Raw genomic sequence first — 17,261 nt, 5'->3', positions numbered from 1 at the left:
CTTACCAAGTTTTCAACCCAGAAATTTAAAACGGTTACCTACTAGAATAACAAAAAAAAAAAAAAAAAACCAAACCCACTGCCAGCAAGTCATTTCTCAATCTACTAGAATAGAGGTGTAATAATGATGGCGGTATTTTTAAAAATGGGAAATATGAAGCCCACGACTACCTATATGGAGGAATCTACTTGTGTCACTCCAGTATAGGTTTCCCCCAAAGACTGCTGCTGCCACACTTGAGTACCCTTCTGTATCACCACTGCAGTAGAATTCTTCCTAGTTTAAGGTGTTTTATGTAGTTATAATTAATGATAAACGGAGAAAATACTGAAGTTGTCAAGGATTTCATTTTACGTGGATCCACAATCAATACCCATGGAAGCAACAGTCCAGAAATCAAATGACATATTGCATTGGGCAAATCTGCTGCAAAAGACCTCTTTAAAGTATTAAAAAGAAAGATGTCACTTGGAGGACTAAGGTGTGTCTGACCCAAGCCATGGTATTTTCAATCACCTCATACGCGTGTGAAAGCTGGACAACGAATAAGGAACACCAAAGAAAAATGGATCTCTTTGGATTATGGTGTTGGCGAAGAATATTGAATATACCATGGACTGCCAGAAGAGTGTACAAATCTGTCTTGTTAGAAGTTAGAAGTACAGCCAGAATTCTCCTTAGAAGTGAGGATGGCGAGACTTCATCTCACGTACTTTGGATGTTATCAGGAGGGACCAGTCCCTGGAGAAGGACATCATGCTTGGTAAAGTAGAGGGTTGGTGACAAAGAGGAAGACTTTAACTAGATGGATTGACACAATGACTGCAACAGTGGACTCAAGCGTAGCAAGGATTGTGAGGATGGTGCAGGACCGGGCAGTGTGTTTCGTTCTGTTGTACTTAGGGTCACTATGCATCACAACAATAGTTATAAATGTGTATTTTTGAGTATTATTTTTTGGTGAATATTTATGTCTACTTGGCCTTTGAACACACTAAGAAATTAGCAAATAAAAATAAATTGACACAATCTAATAAATATATAGCCTACCTTAAGTTGAGCTCCTACCATAGGTATGATTTATATTTATCTTTGAGGTTTCTGACCGAACTCTTACCTTGTTGATACTTTTTTCATATGAAGTGCAAAGGCACAGTCTCTCTAAGGGTTTTGAGTTTAAATGCTTGAAGAAAAGGACAAAACTTAAAAAGTCAATTATATACAATGTACTTCCTTCCTATGGAAAGGATGATGGGTTGTTTTTTCGTTTTTTTTTTTGACAGTGAGGTTATTTTTCAGCTGTTTTATTAACCATTCATTTTTTAGTTAGTTGAGAAAAATTATTCAATCATCTTGTTTGTTTTATTGAGCAGCTAAGACATTTGCTTCAAATACATCAGAGAGATGATTTTCCATTTTATCTGAAACATCTCCACTCTCTAATCTTGCTTCTTTTTTTATAGAACTTCCCTCAGGACAACCAAAAAGTACGACTCTCAGTGAGTGGATTCCTATGTGCATTTGAGATTCCCATCCCTGGATCTCCTATTTCATCGTCTAGTCCAGTACAGACAGGTAAGGTAGAACTGAAGCTTCTCCTTATAAACTCAGCTTTAAAAGGTGATCTGAGAGTTGCCATAGTGTTTATATTTGTTGGGGTTGAGGATATTAAAACAAAAGAATTTTTGAGCTAGAAGGAAGCTCTAGTGATCATTTGGCTCAAGTTTCTCATTGTATAGATGAGAAACCTAAAATCCAAAGAACCTAAATGACTCTGACCCAAGCCAACTAGGTAGCTAGTTATTAGGTAATTTACCAATGGAATTCCAGATCTCTTTTAACTCTTATTTAAAACTAACACCACAGCAGATGATACAAGAGGAGCATACTATCAGAAAACATAAGCATAAACATAGCTAAACAGAAATCTGTTTGTCTAATATTACATGTGATTTAATATGCTAATCCAATGAGTCTTTCAGCTATTAATATGCTTTGTCCATTCCTCTCTATACTGCTGATAATTAAGTTTATTCCCCAACTATAAAGGACTTCCTAGAGAATAAGTCTCCAGATAGTGAACCCTCTCTTAAGTCCGTTAGAGGCTCCTCTCATTGACACTTAGTAGGTAGGACTAGTGGTGGTTGGTAGGTAGGACTCATGGTAGATTGGTAGAGGATTTGCTTTTGCTTTGTTTAGAGCAACACTGTCCAATAGAACTTTCTGTGATGATGGAAATTTTCTGTAATCTGTACTGTCCAATACGGTAGCCACTAGTGACATGGGCTCTTGAGCACTTGAAATGTGGCTAGTGAGACTGAAGAAATAATTTTTTAATTTAATTTTAAGGTAAAAAGTAACATCTGGCTCAAAGCTACCATATTGTACGAAGCAGATTTAGAGGAATGGAGGAATGCCACAAAGAAAACAAGTAGAAGAACTCTGTGTGTGCCACAACATGGTGCTGATATAGGTTTTTGCAAAACTCTGCTTGCAGTTTCCAGCAGATACTCTTGCTTTGTTATTTACTCAGTATGAGTTGAGGTAAAGCCTGAAGTTGAAATCTTCCATACACAAAAAAAGTCTTCTAGTCAACCTAGAATTATTATTTGAGCTATGATTTCTGCCTGCCCTGTGTTCGAAGGGACTACACTATCGATGGTTTGGATCCCCAGGATACTTGAGAAAAGAGCCAGGATAAAATGGTACCTCAAGTGCTTATGGTGCTGTACTTACCTTTGAATTTATAGATTTCTCCTCTTCCCCATCTACAAATGGAATGTTCACCCTAACCACCAGTGGAGACTTGCCCCGACCAATATTCATCCCCAATGGAATGCCAAACACTGTTGTGCCATGTGGAACAGAGAAGAACTTCACAAATGGAATGGTGAATGGTCATGTGCCATCTCTTCCTGACAACCGCTTTACAGGCTACATCATTGCAGTCCACCGAAAAATGGTTAGTTAAATGTTAGCCAAGTTACTGCTGGTCTTGCCAGTCTCATTTGTGGGGCATAGTCATTTTCTGTCTTTGCAACATCTTCATTGAATTTATGTTTGCATATGGTAATGGAGTGATTACAGCCAGGATTTATTATCGCACATGATGGCCTATGTATGAAAGGACATTCCTCACTCATATTAAGACACAGCAGGATAGCAGATGCATCAGAGTCCTACTTCTTTAAGAAGTTTGTGTCTCCTATAAGTTCACGTAAGGAGCTCTGTTGGCAGAACAGTTAAACGTTCTGCTGCTAACCGAAAGGTTGGCGGTTCAAGCCCACTCAGTCAGCAGCTCCGTGAGAGAAAGACCTGGCAGTCTTCTACCATAAAGATTACAGCCTAGAAAACCCTACAGGGCAGTTCTAGTCTGTCACATGTGGTCACTATGAGTTGAAATCAACTCGACAGCCCCTAACAACACCGTACATTTGTGTAGGCATGTATATCTTCTCTGCCATGTAAGTGTGGAGCCCTTGGAGAAGGCAGTTTCTTTTTGAGGACACGGGAATGTTTTTGGGCAAGATAAGCTGTGCATAATTCCTCCCTTGGTAGACTAACTAATATGTGGCTACTACATTGAAGACTGATTCTTTGATAAAAACAAAGCAAGTTAGGAAAAACTGATCAGTGGATAATTGTTAAAGAGATAATCATATATAATGGCAATTTGGTAGAGTAGTAATAGCACTGGACTAGGAATCGAGCAACCTGTTTTAGTTCTAATTCTGCCACTACATAGCTGATTAACCTTTTTAAGCCTTGGTTTCCTAATTTTGTAAAATGAGGGAGAGGGGCTGCTAGATAATTTTTAAGATTCGTTAGTCACCCCTACCTCTGTTCAGAATTCTGTCTAGTTTTCTGATTTCCAAGGGACAAATTACTACTTTCAGTGATGATTAAAGCAAAGTAAACATCAGAATCTGACCAAAACAGTTTAACCTGATATCACAAGATACCAGGCTTGGCTGTCTGTTCTATTTTTCCCTCTTCAGTCTTTGCTTACTCTTCTCCTCAGTCTTTGTCTCCTATTTTCTATCCTATTTTGTTGATGAATTTTTTCTGGTTTCCTTTTTTAATTTTTATTCCCATTTTATTTATTATATTTATAGGATAAAATGTACTGTTCCTTTCTCATTTAAAATGCAAATGGACTGAGTTTAGTAAGGATGCTGGATATATGATCAATACAAAAATCAAGTATATTAATTATATAACAGCAACAAAAGAAAAAGAAATTGTGAAAAAAAAAAAGGGATTGTATCAATTTAATTCCTAAGGCTGGTGTTGGCTTAGGTCACTAAATGAATAATTTCTTTTATAAGGATCAGCACAGAACTGGTTCCTATGAGGCAGAGGTTAAAGATGTCCTAATGTCCAGCTTTTCCAGGCTGCTGTACCACTCCATCATCTCTAACATCAACTACTCCCTATCCCTTCAGCACTCTCCCTCCCGTCTTTGGGTTCCCTAATTCGTGGCAGCGACTCTCAGAACTCACCAACCGCATAAAAGAAGGCTGGCAAGTCCCAAATTTGTGGGTCAGGCGTAGGCTTTCCCCTACCCACGTGGCTGCAGGAGCAGATGAACCGAAACTGGCAGTTCAGACCCCAGGCTGCTGGCTCACAAGGCTGTGGAAGCTGGTGAATCAGGTCACACACTAGGCCGCCGGCCCAAGGGACTGTGGAGACCAGCGAATCCTAGAATCGGCAGGTCAGACAGCAGATCTCTGGGGAGGTTAGTTGGTTATGAACCAGTCGTGGATGCAGAAGCAGAGCTGGTGGGCCTCACCAGGACAAAAACATATATCTTAGATGCAGGCCACACCCCAGGGAAGGGCATAACTTTAGTAAGGGTGAGGCTTGAGTCAAGCCCTCCTGCAAAGCTGTGACCCAGTATACACCTTACACTAATCCTGTGTCATCAACATGTAGAGGTCAGGATCCACAACACATAAGGTGGAGGACAGCCACACAATACTGGGAAGGAACCATGGCCCAGCCAAATCAACACGTAACCCCAACCATCACAGGTTCCATATACCTTATTTGTGTAGTCTCACTCAATCATTGTGTGTAAGTCACAAAGACCATGGCTTGAAGGGCTGTATTAAGTAATTCATTGCACCGCAGTCACAGAAATTTATTTTCTCACAGTTCTTGAGACCAGAAGTCCAAATTTAAGGAATTGGCAGGGCCATGCTCTCTCTGAATACCCTAGGGGGAGAATCCTTCCTTGCCTCTTTAGCCTCTGGTGGCTCCAGGCATTCCTTGTTGAGGTTGCATAACTCCAATCCTGTCTACACATGGTCTTCTTTTCATTTTCCCTCTGCCTTTCTCTTACAAGGACACTTTTCATTGGATTTACAGTCTGCCCAGATAATCCAGGATGATCTCATCTTGAGATCCTTACTTAATTGCATCTGCAAAGATTCTTTTTCCAAATAAGGACACATTCACAGGTTTTGGGTATTAGGATATAGACATATCTTTTGGGGGGTCACCATTCAACCTACTACAGATACCATTTATCATAGTGTCAAAAAAATCAAGTATCTAGGAATAAACTTAACAAATAATATGTAAGACAGCAATACAGAAAACAATAAAATAGTATTGATAGAAATTAAAGAAGACGCAGGTATTTTAAGAAATAAACCACGTTCATGGATTAGAAGACTCAATATTTTAAAGATACCAGTTCTCTGCAATTGATGTATAGATTCATTGCACAATCCCAATAAAAACGCAAATTGTGTGTGTGTGCATGCATGTAACTTGATAAGGTGATCCTATTATGTGAAAGTACAGAGCACCAAGAATAGCCAAGACTTTCTTGAATTAAGACATGAGGAATTGATCTACTGTATATCAAGATTTATCTTATAAAAAGATGATACTTAAGACAATAGATATTAATTCAAGAATAGACAAAGAAGCCAATGGAATAAAATAAAGAACATAGAAACAAGTGTGAACACTTGATTTATAACAAAGATGGTATTGCAGAACAGTGAGAGAGTTTTTTCAGTAAATGGTGCTGGAACAATCGGATATCTGTATGAAACTTGACACCTACCTCTTAACCATACAAAAATCAATTCCAGGTGGATTGTAGAACTAAATATGAAAAGTAAAACAATAAAACAGCCCCTGGAAGATAATAAAGATATATTTATGACCTTAGTGAAGGGGACGACTGCTTAAATGAGACAGAGAAAGCACTAACTGTAAGGGAAGATATTGGACTTCATTAAAATTAAGAACGTTAGTTCCATCAAAAGACATTGAGAGTGAAAAGGCAAGTCTCAGAGTAGAAGATTTTTGTAACTCATAACCAACAAAAAAGACTCAATCCAGAAACTGTAAAGAACTCCTATAAGTCATTAAGAAAACAGTGCAGTTAAAAAAAATGGTCCAGATACTTGAATAGGCACTTCACAAAAAAGTTATCCAAATAGCCCATAAACATATGGAAAAGTGATCAACCTCACTAGTAATCAGGGAAATGTAAATTAAAACCACATTAAGATACCACTGCACAGTGTTAAGTAGACTGATAGTGTTGGTAAGGATAATGGAGCATCAGGAAGTCTTATGAGAGTGTGAATTGATAGAGCTACTTTGGAAGATAGTTTTCTAGTTAAAGATAAGCAGTTCTCCTCTTAGATATCCACCCAACAGATACATGCACCAGGAGATATGTATGGGAATGTTCATAGCAGCATTATTTGTAATAGCCTAGAACTGAAAATACCATGACCATTAATGGTAGAAAGGATAAGGAAATTGTGGTATACTCGTACAGCAGAATATCATACAGCAATGAAAATGAATGAAATTATAGTTAGTCCTAATATAAATGAATCTCATAAACATAACATTGAGGGGGGAAAAAAACAGACACAAAAGAAAATTTATGATTCTGTTTATATAAACTTCAGAAACAGGGAAAATAAGTATTTATATATGCATAGGGTATGAAACTATAGCTAAAAGCAAGGAAGTGATTACCATAAAAAACGAGGATAACAGTTACTTTTGGGAGGAATCAAGAGGGAGGCTCTTGCAATACTGGCAGTATTCTGTTTTCTTGAACGGAGTGGTGATTACACAGCTATTTGCTTTATGATAATTCTTTGAAATATACTTTTACACCCTTTGAATTAGTAGCCTTTGATGTAAAGTGATTTTCTGACCATATGGACGATGTTCCAGGGTACTATGAGGTGACAGCCTCGAGAACCCAGGGATACATCTGTGACTTGAAATTGCCCTTAAGCACAGCTCCAGCTGGTCCCATCAGCTGAAATAATTGGGAGAGTCATGTATTTCTCTATCTCTTACTTAGCAAGCATTATCAGATTGTATACTAAGCACTCAAGTGTGCTATTTAAAATCTTTCTTAGAAAACAACTCCTCAGTTATCATGTACATACAGTTTTATAGTGTATGTAAAGTACTAGGTAAGTGGTAAGCATTACATACAGAGTTTTCTAATTGTTGAACCATAAAGCCATGTTGTCATCCTGAATTTTCACTTTTTAGCCAGTCATCTATTTCCAGTTTCCTGCATGAACTAGCCAGTTGCATTTGGGAATGCTTAAAATTAGTTTTACCGTCTGTCTATCCCAAGTCAACTCCCTTTCCCCATTATTTCTGCGAAAGACACCATTCTTCCATGCCAAAGGCTAAAAACTGAGAGCGTTCTTAGTTTTGTTTTTCATTATAAAACCCGATATTCAGTATATCACTATGCTCTTTAAGTTCTTTCAAAATACTACTTGAATTCATAATTTCTTCATTTTCATTGCCACCTTCTTCTTTCAGACCCTTTTGACCTCATGGTTCAGTTATTTTGAAAGCATTTTATTTTCCTTCTACTTCTCTATGCAAGGTAGAAAAAGAAGGGAGTAAAGCAAGGCAACATAGGCAAGAATATTCAGAGAGGTAAAGGGAGAAATAGTGTATTGACACAGCAGCTAAATGGCCAGTCAGTTTCAGGAAAGAAAAAAGTGATTACATGGATCAGAGAAGTTGAAAAGTATGAAAACTGAAAAAGCTTAGCAGTGTAACCAAGTAAAGAAATACAGCAAGAATTTGGCATATTTAGGTCAGGTGAGAGAAAACGTCATTAGAAGAGGACAAGAGGAAAATTCCTGGTGAGGCAGAATGGGGAGCATCATCCTTTGAGGAAGTGAGCAGGTCTGGGCTGCCTGGCACTGAGAAAAGTTACCTTCGAGAGAATGAAAACGGTCTGGGATTAGAAAAGAGATATATTGAGAAGAATAGAAGAGAGAGATCATTGTGGTTCCCAGGTGGTCTCATTTATAAATTGGTAAAATAAGTCATTTGTTAAGAATTTATAGTGGAGGAAAAGTGGAGGTTTAAGGAGAGAAGAACTAATCTAAGTTTTTAGACTTTTAAAAAATAGTTGTACTGAAATGGAGTCTTAAAATCATGTATTTAGCTAAGCTTGAATGAATAATGACAAATGTTTGAGAATCTGAAATAAAGAAGGATCTTTTCACATAGAAACTAGTTATCCCCTGGTGAGTTTATACATTGTTGGTTTAGCCTTTCTAACTACTACATAAGACCAAAGTTTTTATAAATTAATGTCCAAGAGTTCAGCAGCTTTTTGAGCAGTCCTCAACTCCCACCAACTCTTCTATTATACTAAACTTTGGTTTTATGCAGTAGCCATTTCCAAGCTAGTACTATACAATATCTTTATATTAAGGAATATCATAAAAATCTCCTTAACATACTCAAAGCAAATATTTTGAAATTTTATCTTACTTTTATTCTATCAGATATTTAAGAAATAAGAGAGTAAAGCCACTTAGCTGCTTTTAGGAACGTGAATAATGTCATGAAACTAAATAACTGGATTTCACACTCCACAAAAGTTTGGGAAGCTTATTCTGAGAAAATTGCATTTTGAGGGAGTTTTTTATTTACTGGCATGTTTTCTAGAGAAATGGTTTTTATTATTTAAGAGCCTTGATGTATGAAAGTATTATTAGTTTTGACGTGTGATTCAGTGTGTGTGAGAAACGTTTGTCAGAGAAAACTGTAGTTTGAAAATATTAGATGCTGAAAACCAAGTTTGATAGGCAACAATGCTCAAATTGGCAATACCTCAACTTTTCAGTGATCCCACTTTAATTCGCCATTCTCTTCATACTAAGAAAGATGATTTCATAAATAAAGAGAAGAAAATGGTAGTGATGTGTGTCATTGGCAGTCTTAGCAAAAGGAAATGAAGGAATCAGAGGCCTATCTTCTCAGCTCTCTCTTCTCTTTGTTTGTACATATAGATGCGAACAGAACTTTATTTCCTGTCGTCTCAGAAGAATCGCCCCAGCCTCTTTGGAATGCCACTGATTGTTCCATGTACTGTGCATACGCGGAAGAAAGACCTGTATGATGCTGTTTGGATTCAAGTATCTCGGTTAGCCAGCCCACTCCCACCTCAGGAAGCTAGTAACCATGCTCAGGATTGGTGAGTTCAAGAGATCAACCTAGACCTTGTGGCTTCCAGCTCTGGAAGAGTAATAATTATAATTTATGTGAATTCTGTGTGATTCTATGTCAAATTAATTACTCTTTTAAGAACCATCTAGTGAACAGACCAATTCAACCATTTGATTTGATATTTTGAGTAGGAAAGAATATACAGCTTCCATTAGTCACCTAGACCTTCCGGTGTCTAACAATCCTTCCATTCTCTAATTTCTTGCCTGAATTCCTCCTGTTAATGTTTCAGGTAATATCTTTGTCTTCGGTTATTGCAAAAGTAGAGGGTTTGATTTCATCAGGAAATTCATATCATTAAAAAAAAAAGTTGCCGTCAAGTCGATTCCAGCTCATAGCGACCCTATAGGACAGGGTAGAACTGCCCCATAGGGTTTCCAAGGAGCAACTCGTGGATTTAAACTGCCGACCTTTTGTTTAGCAGCCATAACATTTAACCACTGCACCAGGAGACCTCCGTAGTCCTCTGAAATTCAGAATGGGAGCAACAGTGTGCTTATATATATATGATCTCTGAAAATTTTCATGCTGTAACAAATGGTTCAGTTGGATTGTTTCCATACTATGTCATTTTAACATGGAATAATTTTATTAAGTCTGGGTAAAGAAAGTAAGCATCTTCTGTTTTCTCTCCATTCCCTCTACCAGTGTTCTGTTGGATTAGTAAAGGTATTTACTTTGTATTATTGGGATCTGGTGGCTCATTTATATCTCAATGGAATTGCAGATTGTTTTGTTACTATCAGGATGCAAGTAAGAGTTCTGCTTCTGTGTTAACTGAGTAAAGAAGTTCTCTCTGCTGATGACTGTTTGTTATGGTACAGGGTCTTTTGATGATTAGGATGAGACTGAAGGTAAATAAATGTTAAAGGAAAACTGCAAGTAATAGATAAGCAGTTTAGTTGGTAAATGTGTTTAGTAAAAATGACAACTGGACTAGCCTAAATTTTAAGTGAAAGTCTGAGTGAATTAAAAGACTTCTAGATGAAGATGTATGAATTAGATGTGGATTATGAGGGAAACAGGAGTTTAAGCTGGGTTTTCAGCCTGAGCAGTTGTTGGTACCATTTAGAGAAATGAGGAAGACTGGAGAAGGAACAGATTTTGGCAAGAGATGACAGGAATCAAGTTAAATTCAGCATGCCTATTCTGTTATATATCCAGAACACAGTGGTTAAGAGCCTGGCTGCTAACCAAAAGGTCAGCAATTCAAATCCGCCAGCTACTCCTTGGGAACCCTATGGGGCAGTTCTGTGCGGTCACTGTGAGTCAGAATCGACACGACAGCAACGGGTTTATTATATATCCGAGTAGGAAATACACCTCATTGTTCTTTGCTGGAGATAAATATGCTTGTCATCAACAAATAGTTGGTATTTATAACCATGAGACCAGATGATGTCACTTAGAAAGGGAGAGTTAGATATGGACGATGCCCAAGATTTAATTCATGTGGCATTACAACATTTAGAGGTTGAGAAGAGAAGGAGGAGGCAAAACAGGAGTTTGAGAATAAGCAGCCAGTGATGTAAGAAGAAAACCAGGAGTGAGTAGCATTCCAGAAAGCTCAGTAAAAGAAGTGTTTCAAGGAAAGAGTGATCAGCTGTTTCATGTACTATTGATTGATTAAGAAAAAGACTGGTAATTAACTACTGGATTCTGTAAAATGGCAGTCTTCAGTGACCTTTGCAAACCTGTTTTAGTGGAATGGTGTAGATGAAGGAAGGCATGGAGGATGGAGTGGGTTAAAGAGAGGATGATCCTGCAGACATTAAAAAGATAATAAGACCTTATCTTTTAGAGATACACACTGAAATATTTATGGATGAAATGATATAATGTCTGTGATGTCCTTCAAAATAATCTAGTAGGGGCCTGGGGCAAGATGCAATAAGCAGCTGCACACCCCCCCACCCCAACACACACACACACACACACAAAAAAAAAAACCCAAAAAACAAGCAGAAACTGGCAGAATCAATTTTGTGAAAATAGGAACCAGAAAAATGTGACATATAAACGAAAAGGAAAGCTTTGGGTTTCTACTCACCTGTGTCCCATCCCCTCCTCAATTCAGTGTGGCCGTCTTAAAGTGGCATCGAACCACACTTCCAGAGAGGGAAGGGAGTCTAGTCTCTGTGTCTACATACGAAGTATCTAAACAAGGCAAATGCACAGGGACCAAAGCTTATTAGTAGTTACCAGGGGCTAGTGGGCAGGTGAAAGTGGGAGTATAGCTGAAGGCGTACTCAGTTTCTGTTTGGGGTGATGAAAAGCTTTTGGAAATGGATAGTGGTCATGGTTACACAACATGGTGAATATAATTAATGTCATGGAATTATACGCTTAAAAATTGTTAAAATGGGTATTTTTTGTTATGTATATTTACTACAATAAAATTTTTCAAAAAACAAAGAATCTAGTGGAAGTAGGTAAGGATATAGATGAAATAAGTGGCCAAAAGTTGATGATTATTATAGCTGAGTGGTGAATACATGGGGGTTCATTGTACAATTCTCCATTTTGTGAATGTTTTTATCAGTAAATTTTAAATTAAATGGACAAATTTCTGGAATTAAGGTCTGTGCAAAAGAGTAATTATTTTGAGGGACAGGAGGAAGGAAGAAAGTAAGGATTTGAGATTAGAGATTTCAGTTGAGTCAAAGAATTGTTATCGTAGTGATACTAGAGTAAGTGATCTGAAAAGATAGGAGATGGTGGTTACAAAGGTAGAATACTTAGAAGTGAGGTGCTGGAGGTGGTAAAGTTTCTATTGACAAAGTCTAGATTACGATCCTTGGAGAGGGTGGCTTAGATAGGGTGGAGGAAATTATTGTTGGAAGTGAAGAGGCCAAGGTATTATTGAATTTATTATATTGATGTTGAGGTCAACAAGAATAACAGAATTGATAGAAATACAGTGAACCAGATGCTAAAATCTTTAGTGAATAAGGAAGAGATGCACTTCCTAAGGAGGAATAGTAGTGTTACATTCAGTAGCACATGCTACAAAGAAGTTAAGTTTTTTTAGAACGAAGGAAGTAAAAATTATCTAGAGAGGAGTAAGGAGGAGACCTATATCATCTCCAGGTTCTAGGATGTATGGGATGTATGAGAATAAATATCACTTAAGAGGCTGTAAGGGAAGAAGTGTCCTCTGCAAAGCCAGGCTTCAGCTAGAGCAAAAAGGCAAAGGAAATGTTGAGAAGAGAAGTGCCACATAGATCCCTGCAGGAGTGCTATCTGCTCATTTTGTCCCTTTACTGTTCTTTTGATTCTTCACTTATCATTCACTTACATTTGGACATGATACTAGACAGTATGGGCTATCAATATCCATGTATGACTGCACAATTGGCTTACCTTGTGAAATTTGCATGGACCACATGGACTCATTTTGGGCATCTGGCAGCCTAGTATGTCCACCCTGCTGTAAGCAGGAATACAACATGGGAGTCCAGAGTGTGGTTGGTACAGGGCCACAACTAGTGGATTAGGATAAGCCACATTGAACAGTCAGCCTGAGCATACTGCTGTGACAAATGCTCCTTCCTAGGGTTACTTAAAGGCAAGATGAAAAGGAGTTGGACCCCAAGCCAGAAATGCTTCTTATACTATATATGTTCTCTTCTGTTTCAGTGATGACAGTATGGGCTATCAATATCCATTCACTCTACGAGTTGTGCAGAAAGATGGGAACTCCTGTGCTTGGTGCCCATGGTATAGGTAAAGTGATCTTTCTGCAAAAGAAAAATTTTAGTAGAATTGCAGCTTCAGATAAAGTACCTTTTTAATAAGGTTTGCAGGTTTGAGACTAGCAAAGAGCGAGAAGCTTGAAATAAACTTAGGAATTATTCATTCATCTCTTCGTTGTGAGGTCAATAGGTAGATTTTGCTTTTGAGACTTAGTTTTGTAAACTCTACAATTCACACCAAATTCATAGTTTTTGATCAATAGTTATTATTATTCTATTATTCTTGAAAATAAATAAGTTTGGCAATTCTGACCCCAGTAGAATATAGTCTACTTACTAGACCTTGGTGGAAGTTTGTTCTAGCAGGGAAAATACCTGACAGTACTAAAGTCAGTCTTTAGCGAAAAGTAGTAAGAGACTTATAAACTGAGTCTAAAATATGCATTGGAACCATGGCTTTGTCACAGTTTCCGCTCACCCCCCTCAGCCCCATAGATTCTTATATACATTTATTTAACATGCCACTTTTCAAACAAGGAAATAAGTGTTACTAATACCAGATAAATTGCTTGCCTCAGAGCATTAAATAATTGAATTTAGGATTTCTTTGGAGCTGTATTATCTCAAATATCCAATTTCCATATCATTTATTTACCATAAAGCTCACATCTTCATTTGGATTAACAAGTGGCTACAAAGTGCTTTGAAAAACCAAAGACTTGAGAAATGTTAATTATCAGCATGATTCCCTGAAATATTAATAATTACTAATATTTGTGCATTTATCAGACTCTGAAGCTAGAAGCCCATTGTGAAGCCCAAGAAAGGAGAGATGTAGGTTAAAGAAAACTTAGAATCGTTCATAATTATTTCTTCTTCAGTGAATCCTTTTTCCCCCTTTAGATTTTGCAGAGGCTGTAAAATTGATTGTGGGGAAGACAGAGCTTTCATTGGAAATGCCTACATTGCTGTGGATTGGGACCCTACAGCCCTTCACCTCCGCTATCAGACATCACAAGAAAGGGTAAGTACTCAGGGCCACCATAAGATGGTGGTTTTTAATATGTGCAGTTCATCCCAGTTTAAATATATCATGCTATTTCTGTTTTAGACGATTTAAATAGACCCAGAAAAGCGTGTATTGGCATCCTCTATGACACTTAATATATTGACATGACACTTGAGTTTCTCCGTTTTCCCACTACTAGAGTTAATTGTATTGGGGCATTTAAATAAAATAAATCTTGAAACAAAATCCTGGGTATAATTAATAAGTTGTATTATCTGGCCATGGTATATCAAGCAGGAAATCTCTCTCTGCCTGTTTAGTAAATATCAGTGAAGCTACAGGATTTGGTAACCACAGCTACTTAGTTCAAAAGCATTCCAGTGCTATAGCTGCTGCCCTTAATGGATATAGTCATCAGAGAAATTAGAAAAAGGACTGAAATGTTTCAAGACTGGACATTGAAGAGTAGGACTCAATGGCTGTTCTTTAAACTTGTCACTCCTCTACTGCCATTCTCTGACTAGAGGAGTTTTTAAATTTTTTTTTAAATTTTTAAAATTAAAAAAGAATAGTAACTGCATACTAAAAATGTTTGCCTCAGGCAGTTTTTAATCAACCAAATATTATTTGAAGAGTAGATTGACGAGGTAGCTTGTGGACAGATACATGAAAAATCTGAGGAATAGTAGATGCAACAGAGTCAAGGAAATTTCTTAATTCACATGAGGAATTGTGTGGTTTTTGTATTTTATTGCACTTGATTGTTGCAAATTGCCTTCACTATTTCTTAAAGCACTTCCTTTTTGTTAGGATACTCCCTTTAGGTAGGTTAGTGATGGTAATTGACTTTTCTGTCTCTTTGTGCTATTGAGGAGTGAGGAAACTACCAATTTCCCTGCCTCAACTACTCAAAGCTATAACCCTATGCACCATTCTGGGTATAACTTCCTTGAATTGCCAGCAATTGTGTCAAGATAGCTTTGTCAGTTTCCCAACTTAATTTTTTTTTTGTTCTTGTCCCAACAAGAATCAATGCAAGGAATATGACCTTGAATTACCTTGAGATCCCTCAGTATGCCCCACACACCCTGAGGCTCCTGGCAGCCTCTCTAGCCAAGGATGAGTATAATTGTGGATAGTTCCCAGATGAAAGATCATTGGGCTAAAGCTAAAGGAAGCTGAAGAGAAGTTGATGTCCCAGCAGATCACACTCACTACAGCAAGGTAGTCCGGTAACCTCAGCCATGCCTCCTTTGGGAAGAGGAGAAATTTTAGCAACTGATAGAAAAATTCCTAAATCTTTGGCAGCACAAAATCTGTTATGACATTATTCTGACAAGACACTCCTGTCAGATACGAAAAATTGTCTCTGTAAATCTCTTTCCCTTTTTAACAAGCCCTGTGTGCAATATGAAGTGCTCTGAAGGACATCCTGTTTATAGGAAGAAGGGGTTATGTGACTGGTTAAATCTTGCCCCACTAACAGTTTCAGTGATACACTTAGGATACCATGGAAACCAAGTGCTACTGAGATATCCTGCTTTGCCACAGAGTAGGGCCACATGACTAATCTGTTCTCTTTCTACCTGTGGCCTCTGCATGTGCTTGTAAAGGAAACACACTGATTAAAAATTAAAATTATTGCCAGTAATGCTTTATGTCTTTTATTCCAGTGATTTCCCTTCTAGAAATTCATTCTAGGAAAATACTTTACAATATGCAGAGAATTATTCATCATAACATTTTTTAGGATAGTGAAAAATTAAAAACAATTTATATTTGTCCCATATTAGAGAAATGGTTAAATAAAGCATGGTGTAGTCATTGGATAAAATATTATAGTCATTGAAAATGATGGTATTTTTATTTTACTGACATATATGGGGATGTAATTGTGTTATATTTTTGAAAAAGCAAAATACAAAATTGCATATACTGAAAACATCCCTTCAATTAATAAAATATATATACCATTTAGGAATAGGACAGAAGACAACCTGCCAATATTTTGACAGTAGTTGCCTCTGTATTAAGAATATAAAGGATTTCCCTGCTTTTTTACATTTTTCTCTGCTTTCCAAAATTTCTACATGAATGCTTTATTTGGTAAATGGAGGGGAAAAAAAAACTAGACAGCAGTTACTCTTGTTCTTTGTTTTCATCCCTTGTCTGGACCTCCCATTCCTTAACAGAAAATTGAACTAGATGACTTCTTAGAGTTCCTTCTTTTTTTAATGGTTTTATAATGTGTGAAAGTTACTACTTTATTCCCTATGTTTTGTGTTAAGGATGAGCTGTTAAAGCAACATGGAGGAAAAGGGTTGATGTTGTTGTTAGGTGCTGTTGAGCACAGAACAAAGCACTGCCCAGTCCTGCACCATCCTTACAATCCTTGTTATGTTTGAGCTCATTGTAGCAGCCAGTATGTCAGTCCATCTTGTCGAGGATCTTCCTCCATCCTCACAATCCTTGTTATGCTTGAGCTCATTGTTGCAGCCACCATGTCAGTCCATCTCGTTGAGGGTCATCCTCTATTTCGCTGACCCTCTACTTTACCAAGCATGATGTCTTTCTCCAGGGACTGGTCCTTCCTGATAACATGTCCAGAGGAATATTCTAAGGAATATTCTGGCTGTATTTCTTCAAGACAGATTTGTTCGGTCTTTTGGCAGTCCATGGTACATTCAGTATTCTTCACTATCACCATAATTCAAAGGCGTCAGTTCTTCTTTGGTCTTCCTTATTCATTGTCCAACTTTTACATGCATATGAGGCGATTAAAAACACCATGGCTTGGGTCAGGCGCACCTTAGTCTTCAAGGTGACATCTTTGCTTTTTAACACTTTAAGGAGGTCTTTTGCAGCAGATTTGCCCAATGCAATACGTCGTCTGATTTCTTGACTGCTGCTTCCATAACTGTTGATTTTGGATCCAAGTAAAATGAAATCCTTGACAGTTTCAATGTTTTCTCCATTTATCATGATGTTGCTTATTGGTCCAGTTGTGAAGATTTTTG

The 17,261-nt window shown here is 37.5% G+C and overlaps 1 protein-coding gene across 4 annotated transcripts in view; it reads left to right on the top strand.

The window, feature by feature from the left end:
- The window catches only part of USP32 (ubiquitin specific peptidase 32), a 229,520-nt gene that overhangs the window by 200,521 nt on the left and 11,738 nt on the right, over positions 1–17,261 (top strand). For all 4 annotated transcript variants that reach the window (XM_023732684.1, XM_023732686.1, XM_004377840.2 and 1 more), the window contains 5 exons: positions 1,464–1,575; positions 2,751–2,962; positions 9,324–9,508; positions 13,180–13,266; positions 14,139–14,259. In XM_023732684.1, coding sequence (XP_023588452.1) covers positions 1,464–1,575; positions 2,751–2,962; positions 9,324–9,508; positions 13,180–13,266; positions 14,139–14,259 — 717 coding nt within the window. The remainder of the gene's footprint in view (positions 1–1,463; positions 1,576–2,750; positions 2,963–9,323; positions 9,509–13,179; positions 13,267–14,138; positions 14,260–17,261) is intronic.

This window comes from Trichechus manatus, unplaced genomic scaffold (assembly GCF_000243295.1).
Source record: "Trichechus manatus latirostris isolate Lorelei unplaced genomic scaffold, TriManLat1.0 scaffold00054, whole genome shotgun sequence".
NCBI lineage: Eukaryota > Metazoa > Chordata > Mammalia > Sirenia > Trichechidae > Trichechus > Trichechus manatus.
The sequence above is the reverse complement of the archived record's forward strand: the minus strand, read 5'-3'. Positions and strand labels throughout refer to the sequence as shown.